This window comes from Culicoides brevitarsis, chromosome 2 (genome assembly GCF_036172545.1).
Source record: "Culicoides brevitarsis isolate CSIRO-B50_1 chromosome 2, AGI_CSIRO_Cbre_v1, whole genome shotgun sequence".
NCBI lineage: Eukaryota > Metazoa > Arthropoda > Insecta > Diptera > Ceratopogonidae > Culicoides > Culicoides brevitarsis.
In genome coordinates, this window is record NC_087086.1 from 1,044,949 (window position 1) to 1,062,237 (window position 17,289).

At 27.2% G+C, this 17,289-nt stretch overlaps 1 protein-coding gene across 1 annotated transcript; it reads right to left on the bottom strand.

Moving 5' to 3' along the window:
* Positions 1 to 13,081: 13,081 nt before the first annotated feature.
* On the bottom strand, positions 13,082 to 16,360 carry LOC134832523 (neurotrimin-like). The gene is made up of 8 exons (XM_063846583.1): positions 16,300 to 16,360; positions 15,718 to 15,815; positions 15,376 to 15,583; positions 13,915 to 14,076; positions 13,728 to 13,856; positions 13,366 to 13,668; positions 13,240 to 13,308; positions 13,082 to 13,185 (listed from the first exon to the last, which is right to left on the bottom strand). The coding sequence occupies exons 1-8, from the start codon at positions 16,358 to 16,360 to the stop codon at positions 13,082 to 13,084; spliced, it is 1,134 nt and encodes a 377-aa protein (XP_063702653.1).
* Between the last annotated feature and the right edge of the window lie 929 nt (positions 16,361 to 17,289).

Below are 17,289 nucleotides of genomic sequence, written 5' to 3' on the forward strand. Positions count from 1 at the left end.
ACATTAAAAACGTCGTACTATCACGAATTTTCCTGTAATTAACATATTTCAAATGCTTAAAGACAGCAAACCACACACATGATGCACTTAGATACCTCGAAGAGCAAAGATGTTCATCAAAATTTTGATTTTTTTTTTTTCAAAGAAAAGTCAGTCCAAATCTGAAAGAAAATCTAATTTCAAATGTTTTAAGTTGAAAATAAAAGCGCAATGCGAAAATAGCAACTTTATTACAAAAATTTACTCACCCAGCATATGTAAATTAAAACTCGTGCGATATTGCGAAATAATGCAATTTTGCGACTGAAAAAGACGTCGAGCAACAATAACAATAAAAGACGAACTTGTACATTTGATTTGGTGTCTCTCTTATTTCATGGCGTTGCCTTGCGTCGATCGCTGCTTCTTGTCTAAAATGAAAATTTTCAGGCAAAACCCCAAAAACTGCAAACTAATTTAGTTTTATGAACTGAAAATCCTCTGATAACTAAATGAACATTGTCGTTGCTTGCTCGAAGTAAGAAGAAAATTCAATATCCAACGTCATACAAAACAATTTTCGTGTTGTAAGTTCTCTGTGTGTTCGTGTTATTACAATTACAACACTACACATTCCATTTTATCGCATCACACAATTATATTTGCTCAAATATTGCTGTTTTCTGTTGATATTGCAAATAAATAAATAAATAACTCCAAACGCTGTGTGTGTCGATGGTCAGAGAGCAGCTTCTTTTAGACCACAGGAAGGGAAAAGGTTGATAAAGAATGCATTGTAGCTACAAAGAAACAGACACATGAGATGAGAAATAAACAATTGACACACAGACACACAGTGTAGCACATTGGAACTACTGAAATGTGACAATAATCTTGTTAGTTGTTAGGAAATATAGATATTATTTTAGTTTGTCTTCCATTCTCACTCTTTCTCTCTCCGTTCTCCGTGTTCTGTTGTTATTCTCGACATCGTCGACGGATGATAGCATTTTGTAATGAACAATTCACAAAACATATTTTGCTTTTCTCATGCATAAAATGGAATATAATGAAGCCCAGTATCGCACGATAAATTGAATGATGCATGTTTTCATCTGTCACAAATTGGAATAATGAAGAGGACTGGGCAGAGATACGGAAGAGAATAAAAAATGTGGCTTGGAATGTAGGCAAAATTGCCAAAAATTGATTAAATTCGGTTGCTTTTTGATTATGCTTACATCAACATCTCAATTTTCTCTTCCTCGAGATTGGAATGGAATTGGAGAATTAAAACCATCCAAACGAAACATCTGCAACTCGTTCGTTTTGTTATAAATAAAGCCTTTTGTTGACGTCGTCTTCTTCTTCATTTTATTAAAAAAAGATTTCTTTACGTTGGCTACCTTTTGATTGTAAATCCTCTGAAGTAAGTCGTCTCTCACAAGAGCCTACAATGCTGAGAAATGATCAAATGAAAAGAAAATTTGTACTAATGAAATACTCACAATGGGATGAAATTGACAAAAAATTATCCAAAATTACAAGTTTTAAATTTTGATGGTTTTATAAATTTTTCATCTGAAAAAACAATTATTTAAAAAATTAAAATTTAGAAAAAAATTATTTAAAAAATTAGGTATAATTTTTAAAATAAAAATTTAAAAAAAAATTATAATTTCTTAAATTAAAATTTTAGCAAAAAAAAATTCAAAAAATTAATTTTTAAAATAAAAATTTTAGAAATATAATTATTTAAATTTTTTTTTTTTAAAATAAAAATTTTAGAAAAAATAATTCATTTTCAAATAAATTAAAAAATATTGAAAATTAAAAAATTCATTTTTAAAAATTGAAAAAAAAATCGAAATTTTGTTCAAAATTCAAAAAATTTCTGTTTTTGTATAAGAATTTACCATAAGAATTTCAGCCCATCGTGCTTCAAATGTCTGCCTTTTCCATTTCCTTTCTTTTCTTTTTTTTTCATTTTGATCAAATGATGCAGAACAGGCAACAGCCAACAAACTTATACAAATGTCTTTTATTGTTTATTTTCGCTGACCCACAAGAAAAATACATGACGACATGACACAAACAGACTCTGCGTCGTTGATAATATGTGTACACAAGCTAAAAACCTGGAAGTAAAATGATTTTCATCAAAAAGTAAGTAAATAGACAAACAACCTTCTCGTCTCTTTCAACCCTGATGTGCACTGATTGCCGTTTTTTTGTGTTTGTTTGTCGTTTGTCGCGCTTTTGTATGATGAGATGCGTACTTGAGTCCCTGTGAAGAGGATAAAAAAAGGGAAAAAAGTTAATATTATCAACGAAAAAAAAAAAATGAGGCAGATGTGTGAGTATGTTGGTAAACAAACACGGGCAAGCAAGGCAAACATCCGGATAATAATAAAATGGTACCTTAAATAACATTTACATTTACGTCGGCAATTTATTCTAATTAAATTCAAATGAACATTAACTTCTTCTTCTTTTTTAACTTTTCTCTCCCACACACAGAAGAAAATTTTCAGACAAAAAATTGTGAATATGAATTTACTTGTCTGCCGTTTTTATAGCTATCATTTATTCTCTTTTACTTTCTGGCATGATGATGATAGCCGGTAATTGAGAGGACTTAATTTGTATTAAATTTGGGGTGAATTTGATTTTTTCGTTCGTATTTTTTATGGCTTACCACAGAGAGAAAAGTACGAAAATAAAAAAGGAGTTCAATGTCGTAAAACATATTTTTATCACATTCCCAAGGTGAGAGAAGAGAGCTTTCGGTGCTGTCGTCAGCTTGTCTTAACGCATTAAATTTTGCGTGTCAATAAAGACACCTTTTTACGTCTTTTTTCGTCGTTGTCTACTTTGCCATGCTTCGCCCCAATAATATTGATGATGAGTATGTTTGCCGTTGACACATTATAAATAAAAATTTTGATGTACGGAAAATTTTTTTATGATTCGATACGTTTCGGGTATTTGGCTGTCTGATGTATATTTTAAATAAATATTGATGCGTAAAGTAAAATATCGGCATATCGATTGCTGATGGAGTGACAAAGACACAAGACGACATATAAGTGTCGTAAATGTAAATAATTTTTTTTTCTCTTTTCGAGATTTATGGTAACACATTATTTTTTTCGTTGCTTTGTTGCTTTGGCGTTAGAGAGGGATCTACTTTCACTTGCCTTTGAAAACATGCAAACAACACCTTATCAAAGCAACTTGTGTTTGCTGTAAATAAATAAATAAAATATTGATATTATTTTGCCGTACGAGCATAAAAACAGCTTTGAATCACTTAAATATACTTCTTTTGCATAACACAAACAAAAAAATTCAAGGAAAAAAATGTAAATATTTACACATTATGTGAATTCAATTGGAGACATCCCCAAATAAATATGAAAATTGCAAAAAAAAAAACAATGTACGTCATTTTTCTTCACTTCACTCTTCGCAAAAAAAAATATATTTAAAAAAGAACACGAACTCTATTTTTATTTATTTCTTTTCAAGATTTGCTTTTATCATGCACACACTCTTTTTTTCTGCATTTTTTATGCAAATATTTTGTTTTATTGGATAAACGGAGAAAATAATGGGTTTTCGTGAGTGTTCAAAAAAATTTCGCTCCTGAAATGATGATGATCAAATTTTTTTTTCATCGATTTTCGTCTCATATTAGTCATTTATGACAAATATCCTTTTTCACTCTTTTCTTATTTTTTTTTATTTATCTTCTTGACGACGCACGTGATTGTTCTTTTCCATTGTTCGTTAAACGATTTCACAATTTTCGCATGTCTTTGAAAAACTATCATAATAAATATTTGTGTGTAGCAGATGTTTTCAATTTTTTTTTCGTTTGTTCGAGAGTCACTTTACTGAAAATTTTTAGAATTTTTCTTCAAATGTGAAAAAAAAAAGAAAAATAATAGTCACGTTCCTTACTATCAAAATGGTACACGATTTACGAGCAGTTTTCGTTTTTCTTACAGCAACAATGTAAGAATTGATGAGAAATTTTTTTTTTCGAAATCCATAAATTGAAATGTGTGTCGAGAGTTTTTTTCGTTTTTTTATCGGCACTAATCTGTTTTTAATAAAGCAAACGAAGGAGCAGCATGCACTTTTTTTTTTACTTTTCTTAACTGTACTTGAGAACAAAAACGATTTTTCTATTCATCTCCATTGATTTTCAATTTTGTTCGCAGTTTTTCTTCGGGAATAAAAGAAACGTTATGATTATAAATCAAAACAAATTTTTGCTGAATTGAGTTGCGATGCGATTTCATCTCGTCTCTGTTTGTTTTCTGTTGTGCTTTTGTGTGTGGGCAGAAGAAATACATGAAAAGAAAGAAAAAAAAGCGAGCCAATTGATCTACTTTTCATATTATTATTCAGAGCTATATCGGCAAAAAAAGGTTTCTCTCCAACCAAGCAAGAGATAAAAGAAGAAAGAATACAAAGCAGGACGGAAAAAAAGTCAGATAATAATTTATCTTTCAATTTCAACATCTTTATCAATATTTTATCCTCATATTTTTATATATCAATTACTTTTATTTGAATTTATTGAAAAGGTTTGAGATATGCTAAGGAATGAAATAATAAGTTTGTGCAGAAATTTCGCGAATGTCAGCTTTTTATTTCAAAAAAATATATTTTCTCTTAAGTTTTTGCAGAAAATTCTGAATAAAATTAAAATTTTTTTTTTTCTATAAAAAAAAAAAATAAATTTTTAAAAAAATTAAAATAATTTTTTAAGAAAGTTTAAATGTTTGAAAAATGCATTTTTAAATATTTTTCATTAACAATTTTTTGATAAATTCTAAATATTAAAAAATATTTATAAAAAAATAATAAAATTTATTTTTAAATTTTTTATAAAATTTTCATTTTGAATTGATAAAAAACTAATTTAAAAAAAAATTAAAATAATTTTTTTAAGAAATTTTAAAATAAAAAAATAATTTTTAATAAATTATAAAATTAATTATTTATTATTAAAATTAATTTTTAAATTTTTTATAAAAAATTGAAAAAAAAAAAATTATTAAAATTTTTTTATAAATTCTAAACATTAAAAACTATTTATAAAAAAGAATAATTAAATTAAATAAAAATTAATAGTTAAATTGAATAACTAAAATTTATAAATTTTATAAATTTTTTTAACTTTTGCACAAAAAATTTATAAAAAAGGAAAATATTTTAAATAAAACTTACATGAAATTAAATTTCTCACCTGTGCTGATACCTTTCAAGAAAAATATTCATCCACATCTGGCTATGCTCAACTATTTATTTCACATATTTTTGTTGGATTTGAATATAAAACTAGAATGTAAAATAAAATTCATTGATTTATTGCAAACCATTAAGAGAATTGAATCAAAATCTAAAGCTTTTCATGAGATAAATGGTCAATCTCTTCACAAAAAAACGAGCACAAAGCAGTTCACTTTAAACTTTTTTTTTCTTTAACTCACCTGAAAATCCGTTTAACTCGTAATCGGCTAACAACTCGACGGGATTAACCCGCCTGTCTCGTGTTTTTGCCATAAATCCTCATCATTTTTCCATTCAATGCTGTTGTGTTTATTGTCATGACTCATGAACGTCGCCGACGAACGAATGAACGCAAAAATTGTAAAATTCACTAATGCGTTAAAATTGGGTGCACAAACAAATTTTTTTTTGTGATCATATTTTCAACATTCCAATTGAAATCCAAAATTCACTCCTTGTCACGCATATTCGCATTTTCCATTGTGTCTGCGTGAGCCCAATGTGCTGTGAGAAGGAAAAAAAGGAAAGGCACAAAAAAATAACAGAGAATTAAATCATTTGTAAGCTTATCATTTCATGTTTCAATGACTTTATTGATTTTGACTGTTGGATTTTTTCCCCGTTGTACCGTTTTTGTCGTTCGTTCGTTGCAGCAAACCGCCAACAAATAATATTTATAAGCCTTATTGCGGAATATCGGAATGTTGAATGTCTCCAACACAGCAAAAAATATTAAAAAATCGGGAAATATGCTGGATGGCGTTAAAAAAAATCATAATATGCAGTCCTTGCTTACGATTTATTAGCAATATGGGAAACATTTTTATGGAAAATATGCGTTTTTTGTCGTCGATCGGTTGTTTCCTATTGTTGTTTCTCTTTTGTCGCCGTGCACCGAGAACGAAGTAGGGGACCGACAAATTGATAGTTTATTGAAAATTGATATTGTTTTACATTAAATTTGGTCAAAATTTCCATTGGATGGCGAAATTTATGGTCTGAGTGAAAATTTAATAAGAGTAAAAGAAATGAAATGTGATGTTTAGGAAGAAGGGGAGAAAACTTTCGATAGTTTCTCGTATTGTTTGACTTTTGTATGAAGAAAATAAATAATAATTTATCTCTTTTCCAGAGAAACAACAAACAAGCGTCTGCAAGATAAAACTTTACAACAGCGGACCGAACGAAATGCAAGCAGCACGTATTCAAACAAATTTGCAGTAAAATTTTCTTAGAATTTACACAACAACAGTTACAACAAAAACAACTCCCTGGCAAAATAAATAAATAGATGCGATACAACTATTTTATATTATAACATTGTTGTTCTTTCGTATATTTTTTTTCTGTCGCGTTTCGAAGAAAATTTTCGTTTTTAGATGTCGATGAGAAATTTTGAAAAAATTGTAAAAAATTTAAAAAAATTAAAAAAAAACAAAATTTTAAAAAAATTAAAAAAAAAATTTAAAAAAACAATTTAAAAAAAATTAAAAAAAAATTTAATTTTAAAAAAACTTGAAAATTTTCAAAATTTTTTTAAAAATTATAAAAATTGGAAAATTAAAAAGTTGAGCTTCATATATATTTTTTTTTTTGAAAACTTTAGAATTTGAAAATATTTAAAAAAAAAAGAAAAATTGAGAAGGTTGAAATTTAAATTAATTAAATTTTTTTTTATAAATACATAAAAATTTTGAAAGTTGAAATTTTTCAAAAATCAAAAAAATTTTGAAAAACTTTTTAGTTAAATCATAAATAAATTTAATTCAAAATTTAAAAAAAATTAAAAAAAAATCTTGAAAAAGTTGATCTTCATGAAAATTTTTTTTTATAATTTAAAAATTGAAATTTCATGAAAATAAAAAATTTTGAAAAAAATAAAAATTTCATGAAAATTAATTTTTTGAAAGGTTGAAAACTTCATGAAAATTATTTATAATTTTATAAAAAATTTTAAATTTTGAAAATTAATAATTTTTTTTAGAATGAGAATATACGAAAAAAAAAATCCATTGAAGTTTTTCGTTTAATTCAAGACGACAACTTGAAGTCTCATTTTTGTTCGTTGCTGAGGCTGTTGTTGTAACGAGCGAGCGACGGAACGAACGAAACGAATACAAACAACACCAACGCACACAAACACACTATAAATAAAATATAAATGGGGAGAACAATATAACGAGGAGAACACGAGCAACAAATATTAGACGTTAGTGTTTTATCAGTAATAAAACAGGTTTTGTACATTGGTTTGTTGTGGTTGGTTTCAAGTAAAAAAAAATTTCCACAAAAAACGCCTGATACCTTATTGCCATGCACTTGCATCCATTATTATTTGCATCATGCAAGAATTTTTTTTCATTCCATCTCGAGATGAGACGAGAAACGAATAAAAGAAGTACAAGGACGATAAAACCGGAAACATGACTCTCCTCAGGATATCTGTAATCACGTTCAAGTTTCGTGGTCAACCATAAAATGTAAACGATTTTAGCTTATTTCTCGTGACAAAAAGTTTTACTCACACACACACACGATGTCGACTCGACTCCAGACATTCATAATAATAACAGCAAAATAATAGTAAATTGGGTGTATATTTTCGGGAACAACGACGACGAGAAGGTTAACAACGCAAAAAGCCTACCGAAAAACTTTTTCCTTCTCTCTTCTCCTGTTATTTTCCATTATATTTTATAAAATGCATGCAATCTGGAGCGCAAAAGTACAAAACTACATTATCTGACATACATTCTTGTGTTTCATACAAATAAATTTTGTCAGTGTTTCGTGTGAGTGTGTGCGAGCAAAAATGTTACCTAGTTATTTAGATTTTTGTCCGAGAAAATATTGTTGGAACATATTTTAGAAAAGCTAATCTTTTAAATGGTTTAAAAATTGTTTGTGTTTCGTGTGCTTGTGGGTAGAAACTCTTTTTTCGGTATAAATTTAGGGCTTGTTAGAAAGTATTATTTGTAAAGTGGTTAAAAAGTTTCTTATTTGTGTGTGCTTGAGTGATGGTCAAGGGAATTATTTGTCATTGAAACCTATTTTTTGTGTTATTTATAAATAAATTTATTTTATTTAATTTTATTTTTTATAATTCAAAAAAAAATTTTTTTTTGCAAAAAATTATTTTCAGAAAGGTTTTTGAAAATTTAATGATATGAAATTTGTAAAAATTTGGAAAAAAAATCACAAAAAAATGTATAAAATATTTTTTTGCAAAAAATAATTTAAAAAAAAAATAAAAAAAAATATACATTAAGAAAATTTCTTAAAACTCAATAATATGAAATTTGTAAAAGTGAAGAAAATTTATAAAAAATTTTTTACAAAAAAAAAAAAAATCAGAATTATTTTTGAATTTTTCTAAACATAAAAATATAAATTATGTAAAAATTAAAAAAAAAAAAAAAAAAAATTTTTTTTTAAATTATTTTCTTTTTAATTTAAGAAAAATTTCTGAAAACTTAAAAATAAATAAATTAGAAAAATTCTCTCTAATTTATTTGAAACTTCAAAATAATATTTTATCGCCTCTTAATGAAAATATTGTCATTTGACACACACAAACGCTCAATTTAATTAGTTACTCCTTTGATATTTATCCGAAAAATGTTCATTCTCCAATTTCCTCTAATTGCATCAATTTCGGTCAATCATTGCTCGCAATGAAATAGAAGACAAATACATTCATTAATCAATTTAAGTATTGATTTCATTGTTATTTAATCGTCAAACAAAGTGCAATGAAATAAAATAAAATTAGAGGAAACCGTTTAAATATCAAACGGACATCCATTTGATGAATCACACGTTTTCATTCGATGCACGGAAAAAGGGAAGCAAATTAAGAGACTGCATCCCTTTTTTCAACATTGTTCGAAATTCACTCACAGAATGAATATCGATGTGATAAATAAACAAAGTCAGAGAGGGGGGCGAAAAACGTCACTTTTATGATTTTTTTTATATTTCTCGTCGTCATTATCATACCCGAACAATAAAATGCGATATTTGATATTTGGCGCCAGAGTGATGCACTCGTCGTCGGGAATTATACAAATTAATCATCGTTATGATGATGCGGAACGATAAGTGAATTGAATTTCTCTAAACTAAACAAAAAAACTAAAAAGGGGGATGATATGGGTGAGTCATCTCGAATTTCCTTTATCTCTTTATTGGTGTCTGTGTGTCATTCCTCCGGAGATAAGATCCGAAAACAAGACAAAAAAAATCAATGTCCCTTCCTCTTGTTGTTGGATTTCAATTCAATTCGTTCGATGCGACGACGAGAGGGGAATGTATGTTGAGACATTGTTACGACAAGCAAACAAAAGGCCGTGTTGTGCATTAAAAGTGAATAAATCATTTGTTTGTTGTCGAGCGCGTCGTTTTTGTTGACCATAAAACATAAAAGAATCGAGATAAAAGTGCTTTTAGTGTTCGTAGCAATGAACTTTGGATCGCAAAATTTGAGAGTTTTTCTATTTTTGTATCGATTTTTGCAACCACAGATTGTAATTCGAAGCTAAAGTAGACAAATATTCACCAAAAATGGCAAACGAGACATGGAATGACGACAAACGCAGACATCCGAAAAAGGAGTTGAAAGGAAATGTAACCAAAAATGTCCTTTTTTTGATTTACTCAGTTGAAATTTTTTTGGTAAATTTTTTTGCTTGGTTTGAATTAATTGAAATAATTTTTCAAAATTTTTGATGTATCAGTTCATAATCCTTATTCTATAAAAAATTTTTTTTTTTTCAAATATTTCGCAAAAATTAAGGTAAATACATTTTTAATTTTTAACAAAATTACTGAAAAATTAATAATATGAATTTCTAAAAATTAAAAAAAAAAATATTTTTTTTTTGCAAAAATTATTTTTTTTTAAGAAATCATAAAAAAATTAAAACAAAAAAAAATTTAAAAAATAAAAAAAATATTAAGAATAAAAATCATCAAAAAATTTTAAAATATAAAAAAAATTAAAAAAAATTTTTTTTTGCAAAAATTATTTTCAGAAAGATTTCAAAAAAATAAAAAAAAAATTAAGAATAAGAAATCATCAAAAAATTTTAAAACATAAAAAAAAATTTAAAAATAAAAAAATATATTTTTAAAATGTAAAAATTAATAAAAAAATTTTTTTTTTGCAAAAGTTGTTAAATAAGCTGAAAATTCAAAAAAAAAAAATCTTACTTCAATATTTTTAGTTGAGTAATTTCCTTCCTGAATCTGAATCCTTGTCTTTCTGTATGTGATGAAAGGCTAATGTTGTTGACATTCCATATATCACACAGACACACAAATTGTTGCAAACGAGGACAAAATGGTCATTAACTAAACACGTGTCTAATTTAAAAAGTTATATCGGTCTAACATAACTTTTCACCATTAATTTTACACAAAACACACAAACAGCATTGATTTTCTGCTTTTCTGCTTAATTCGGTCATTCATTTGCCATAAAATCGCTGGCTTTTTGCGGATGAGCACCGATAAACCTCTCTTTTTTAAAATTCCAACTGCCCGTGCTGTAATGAAATAATAATAAATCACATTGAAAACTACTGCAAACCACAAATATGGATTTTCACTAATGATATTTATTCATGTTGTTAATGATATTTGCTCTTGATCGTACGTTGCTGGCTCGACGCGTTGCTTGTTTGTTGGTTTTGTGTCTGTTTCGTAATTTACATCGTCATTATTCGTATTTGTCATGATTAAAGAGGTCAATTGACAGTCGCATCTCACATTTAATAATTTTTTTCCAACGAATTAGAGACGTCAAATTCTTTTTGCCGAGAGTACAAATGCAAATTCCAGCAGATTTCGTCTTGTGCCTCGCAAGCTAATATGCAACGTGGCAACATATGTATGCAAAACAAGTGCAATGAAAAACCCATCTGGATCCAGGTTAATATTTTCTATTCAAATGCACAACAATGTTTGCAAATTTTCACATTTCAAGTACAGCAGCAGCGTGGAAATGGAGAATCAGGCAAAAAGTTTTGTGTGTGTTGCTGTGTGAATTAGAAATGAAAATGTGCGAGGCGAGGCGTTTGTCTGTGTGTGTGTGTTTAAAATTAAGGTTTCAAACAGTGGCATTTTTGGTGTAATTGTAATATGTAATCCGTATGTCTCGCATTATGTGTCTGTTTGTGTGTACGGGGCAAAAGTAAACCCGGAAAGAGTTGTACGAGAGAGAAAAGTAACTAAATTGCAATCGTGTGGAAAATAAATTTTGCATGAAAATTTTAAAACACACAGAAATGTGAGCAGCGTGATGCGAAAAATTTCATGAGACCTGTATGGGAAGAATATAATAATTTTTAAGTGAATGTTTGAGGTTTACAAATAATTTTAATTATTGATGAGAAAGTTCGTTGTTTGTCTGAACGAGCTGTTAAAACTTGAAAAGTTGTTCTTTGGGACCAAAAGTTGCAAAGGTAAGGAAGTTTTTGAAGAAATTGTTACTTACTTTTTTGTATTTCAGCAAAATTCAAATCGAAAAATTTTCTCATGCAACGAAGTCAAAGATGTTGAACCAGAAATAACGAAAAAAAGTCCTTTTTGAAGTTGAAAATCCTTTTAGTTCATTCATTGTACGATAGATGGCGTTCTTTTGTAAGGACAACTCAAAGCGCATGCCCAAATTTTGAAAAATCTGAAATGAAAAAGACTATTAAAAGGATAACACATGGGTTTGTTTACAAAACAAGAATCATCTTCTTGTATGGAAACTATTAAAATATTATTTTTTTCAATTTTAATTAGAAAAATTTTGAAAAAAGATTTAGAGTCAAAATTTAGAAGAAAAAAAATAATGAAAAAATATTTAAAAAAAAATTAAATAAAAAATATTAAAAATAATAAAAAAAAATATAAAAAAATAATTAAAAAATTTTAAATTTAAACAAAAAAAAAAATCTGAAATTTTTTACAATTATTTTGTATGAAAATGCTCGAAAATTTTTTTTTAAATTTTCCTCCAAAACCTTTTTTCATAAAAATTTTAAAATTTTCATTTCATCTCATAATAAAAAAATATTATGTAACATTAAAAACGAAACTGAAGCTAATATTCGCGTTTCAACACATGTTCAACGTTTCATTTTCTTTTTCATATATGAGAAAATCACGAGGTAACATCATTAAACTTTACTTGTTTTCTAATTTTCCTCTCATTATAAATAAATAATTTTGCTCCAATTTTCTCCTTTTTCTTTCAGCAAACAAACGATTATGGAACAAAACACTCAGACAGACACAAATAATAATAATTTCATCCAATTTATCTCATTATCGCAGTCAAAACATTTTCCCTTCAATTTGCTCCCTTATTTCTTTTTTTTCTTCATTTTCTTGTTGTTTTTTGGAACATACGCCGCCGCGTAAAATGCGGGAGAATCCAAATCCCTCGAGGTCGTTTATAACTAAAGAAAAAAAAAACAGTCAAAATACAATAAAAATTATGATGATTGAAAATTTCGAGCTTGAAAAAACATTTGAACAAAAAATTGGGCTAAAAATAATTTGAATGGTCAGTTTTTTTTTGTGCGTTGAAGAAGTAAATGTCTCGGAACAAATTTGTTGAAACAACGAAGGTAATAACGTGGAAAATATGGCAGTTTCTCATATATCTTACCATTTTTTACGTTTTTTTTCTTACCTTTTGGTTGTTTTTACAGGTGTCTGGAAATGGAGAAACGCATAAAACATTTACACATTTCAACTTTATTCCTCAATTATCTGTTACACTAAACATAATTTGATTTATTTAAAGGATTAGAAACCGTCTGAGGTATATAAGGCAAAGTAGTAGAGTGAAAAATTTCCTGTTTCGGTTCTCACATGCATCGCTGAGATATTGCTGGGATGTTTCTAAAAAGACAAATTTGATGAAAAAAATTAATTTTATTTTTAAAAAACTCTTACCGTTAGTTGCAAAAGCCCTTTCCAACACGGGAATTTCGAGTTGAACGTGATTTAATGTTTTTTGAAGAGCTAAAAATTTAAATAATTTACAATTTTTTATCATTTTAGGTCTTCAAAAGTACTTACGGAACACTTTTATGATCTCCTCTGACAATCCAAAGCTATTTTTCGCCACACATTTGTACGAGCCATAATCACTCGCTCTGTGAATCGTCAACGGAAGCTTCATAACCATCCGATAAATGTGATCTTCCAACTTTGGTTCATAAATTCCGCCTAACACGAAGTCAATTCGTTTCGTGTCTTGCTTATTGTGTCTCATCCAATAGTTGACAGTATTTGGATTGGATTCTGAATGACATTCTAACATTGTACGTTCACCCATGGCGGCATAAACGTGTCTTGTCTTCACAGAAATAACAGGCGGGACTAAAAAATAAGAATTTTTATTAATAGATTTTTATGAAATTTAATGAAAATTTACTTACAATTAACTATAATGATAATTCTTTTACTTTTAGATGGAGGAACACCATTTGAGGCAATACATAAATACGCTCCCATATGATATCGTGTCACGAAAGGAATATCTAAAAAGGCTCCTTCATAGTTGAAAACTAAAAAAAAATAAATTTTTTAATGAATTTTCATCGAAAACTTAAAAATAAATCTTACCTTCCATTCCATTATTTCCCTTGAAAAGTGGTTTTCCTCCTTCCCGTCTCCAATTGATGATTGGTTCAGGAGATCCCGTCGCTGCACATGTCAAGGTTACATTTTGTCCTTCTTCAACGACGATATCCTGACTTGTTGGATAGTCGAGTATATCTGGCGGGACTGTTACGCAGCGTGATTTGCGAGAAGAATTGAAGATTATCTCGGGGTTAATGCAAATGTTCTTGTACAAGGATAAATAATATCGTTAAACAGAAACGAGACGACGTCAAGTTTCACGACGGGAATTGAATAAATGTACGATAGACAAGAGACAGATATACATTAGTATTCAGTTTTGAAGCAAAGAACAGCAATAAAAGCTACACTGACAAAAGATCAAGTCAGTGCTTTGTTTTCACTTTGTTGTTTAGAATCGTATCGAAGTGAATAAAAAGCACGCGTTCGTATAATTGGAGCAATGATTTTTATTTTATTTTATATCTCAGTAGTTGTGGAGACATTCCGCCGCCCGCCTTCACATGGCGTAATGGTAATAAGACGTTTTTTCTTGCTTTTCATCTTTAACTGCTGTTCTCATTCCTTCATAATTTTAACAATTTTTCTCTTGTTCTACTTTTAGATGTTTGTTTGTGCATCGACCGATGGCGAAACTTTAACGATTCGTTGAAGGAAAATGCATAAAATGGAAAAACGGACATCCTATTGAGAACTAAATAATCAGATAAAGTTGCTTGCATCCTTTTTTCTTGCATTCAATAAATAAATTTTCTTGTATTTTTATTGTTTTATCGTCGCTCTATAAAAAAACTCGGAGAAAAATTGTAATCGAGCATGACTTTTGTGACGATAGAACAACAGACAATGCAATTATTTCTGTAATTCGATTGAATTTGATGAAATAGGCGTCAATGAGGTTAAATGATAAGTCTCCAACTGTATTAATTTTAGTTTTGTCTTTTAATTTTGTTAAATTTTTTTTTTTTTTTTTTTTTTTTTTTTTTTGAAAAATTTTTAAATTTTTCTTACATAGATAAACTCAAAACATTTTAATTTTTTTGTTAATTTTGTTTTTCATTATTCAAAAATTATTTTTTTTCCTTTAATTTCATTAATTTTTCAAAAATTTTTTAAAAATCTTTTATTTTTTTTAATTTTAATCAAAAAAATTTTTTTTTTAAATTCAATTTAAAAAAATTCTCATTTTTCAATAAAATTTTGAAAATTTTAAGTTTTTTATATTGTCTCAAAAATTTTTTATTTTTTTCAATGCAATTTATAATTTTTTTTTTTCATTCTTCAAAATGAAATTTTTTATTTTTTTTTATATTTTTGATTTGATGAATTGACTAATAAATTTTTTAATTTCTTTAAAATTTTTTGATTTTTTTAATTTGTTTTTTTTTAAGCTTTGAGTTAAATTGACTTAGAAGAAAAATTTTCTTTAAAAAAAATTCTTACCAACAACATCCAAATACCCAACTTGACTTTTCATCGGATCCGTGTTTATCTGACACATGTACCATCCTCTATCAGCTTCCTTCACATCTCGAATCCGCAACTGCCAAATCCTCTTTTCCGTGTGCGTTATCCCAATTCGCGTGTTTTTGGTAATCACATGATTCTGTATCGTCAAAATTGTTTGCGTATCAACTCGTAACCAAGCTACCTACAAATGAAACCCATAAGGAATTCGGAAATGGCAAATTTTTTTTTGTCAATTAGCGTCTTTAATGGACTTTCGCCACTCATTTGAATACGGAATTACAGTGATTTTGATCCATTAACTTTGATGTGACTTACCTTAAAGTTCACTAAATCATGAACGGTGCACGTGAGAATTGCTTCTCGACCCACAGGTACAGTAATATTTGTGATTGGCGACGTAAAACTCGGATCGACTGAAAAGATAAAAAGGAAAATTTTGAGACGACCTTCAGCATTTAAGATTTTTTTTTTGTGTTACATCATCTTTTGTTTCTTTTGTTATGAAATTTGCATTTTTAATAATTTTTGGAAAAATTTTCCTTCAGACAAAAAAAAAAATTTTTTTTCCAAAAAAATTTTTTATCGAATTTCGTTCAAAAATTGAAAAATAATTTAAAATGCGCTTTAATTAATTATTTCATTAACTCTCAACTTTTAATTTTTTAATTTTCTTCTTCATTTTCTTCCGGTTTTTGTTTGCTTATTATGACATTATTGTTCTTTTTTTTCTCGCAGCTCATAACATTCTTCCTACAAAACCTTCTTTACCTGTTTTGGCGGAGAAATTCATACACACTCGAGTGTTTGAGTATATGAAAGTCGAGTAAAAATAATAATAATATAAAAAAAATCCTGATAAAAGCTTGGATTGCGTTCAAATTATTACTTTTTTATTACAGTTTTTAAGAGCATTCACGTTGCTTGCTTTGCTTGTGTGTTCATATTTGTTCTCTGTCATAATATTATGAATACAAGCTTGATTATGGCTATTTTTGAAAAGGTTTTAATGCTCGCGTCGACCATTTCTTTCGCCCACAGAACGTGTATTCGTGTGTTTGTGAATGAAAAAAAGGGGAGAAAAGATTTTCTTTACAAGAAGTGAAAAAAAGTGAGCAATTAAAAAGTGCTTGTTGGAGTTTGCTTGACCTTAGGTTGAAGCAATATGGAAAAATTTCTCACATTAAAAAATATATTTTTTTTAAATATTATTTTCATTAAAAATTAATTATTATTAATTTCAGTAATTTAAATCAATTTTAAAAATTATTTTTTTTTTTAATTTTTTGAAAAATTTTTTTAATTAAAATTTATTTTTAAAAAAATAAAAATTTCTTTCTAATTTACAAATATTTAAAAAAATATTATTTTGCATTTTTTCAAAAATTTATCATTTTATTTTTTCAAAAGAAAATTTTTCATTATTTTTATTTAATTTTCTTTTGAATAAAAAAAAATAAAATTTTTCAATAAAAAAAAAATAAATTTTTGAAAAAAAATGTAATAATTTTTTTTTTGTTTTAATTCAAAAGAAATTAAATTATATTTAAAAAAAATAAATTTAATTAAAAATAAATAAATAATATTTTTAAATTTAAAAAAATTATTAAAATGATTAAAGTTAATTATTGATATTTTATAAAAATAATTATTTTTTAAAAAAATATTTTATAATGTGAGATATTTTAATTAATGGGAAAAAATCAAATTATTGTGTATACCTCAAACAAAAAAAAAAATTAAAAGGATAAAAAATTGAATTTTTAATTTATAAAATTTTTTCATCCTTTTGCTTCGTTGACCGCTAATAGAAATGTCAATAAATCTAATTGAGTTATGTCACTCGAGCTTTATTTATTTTTCTCGACTTTAAAATCCGTAATTATTCGT

Excerpts from the sequence above, each read along its gene's own strand:
- LOC134832523 (XM_063846583.1), bottom strand. The coding sequence starts at position 16,360 with ATGACAGAGAACAAATATGAACACACAAGCAAAGCAAGCAACGTGAAT. Across the intron at positions 15,816-16,299 it reads CGTGAATGCTCTTAAAAACT|TCGATCCGAGTTTTACGTCG; the intron begins GTAATAAAAAAG and ends TTATCTTTTCAG. Across the intron at positions 15,584-15,717 it reads ATGATTTAGTGAACTTTAAG|GTAGCTTGGTTACGAGTTGA; the intron begins GTAAGTCACATC and ends TTTCATTTGTAG.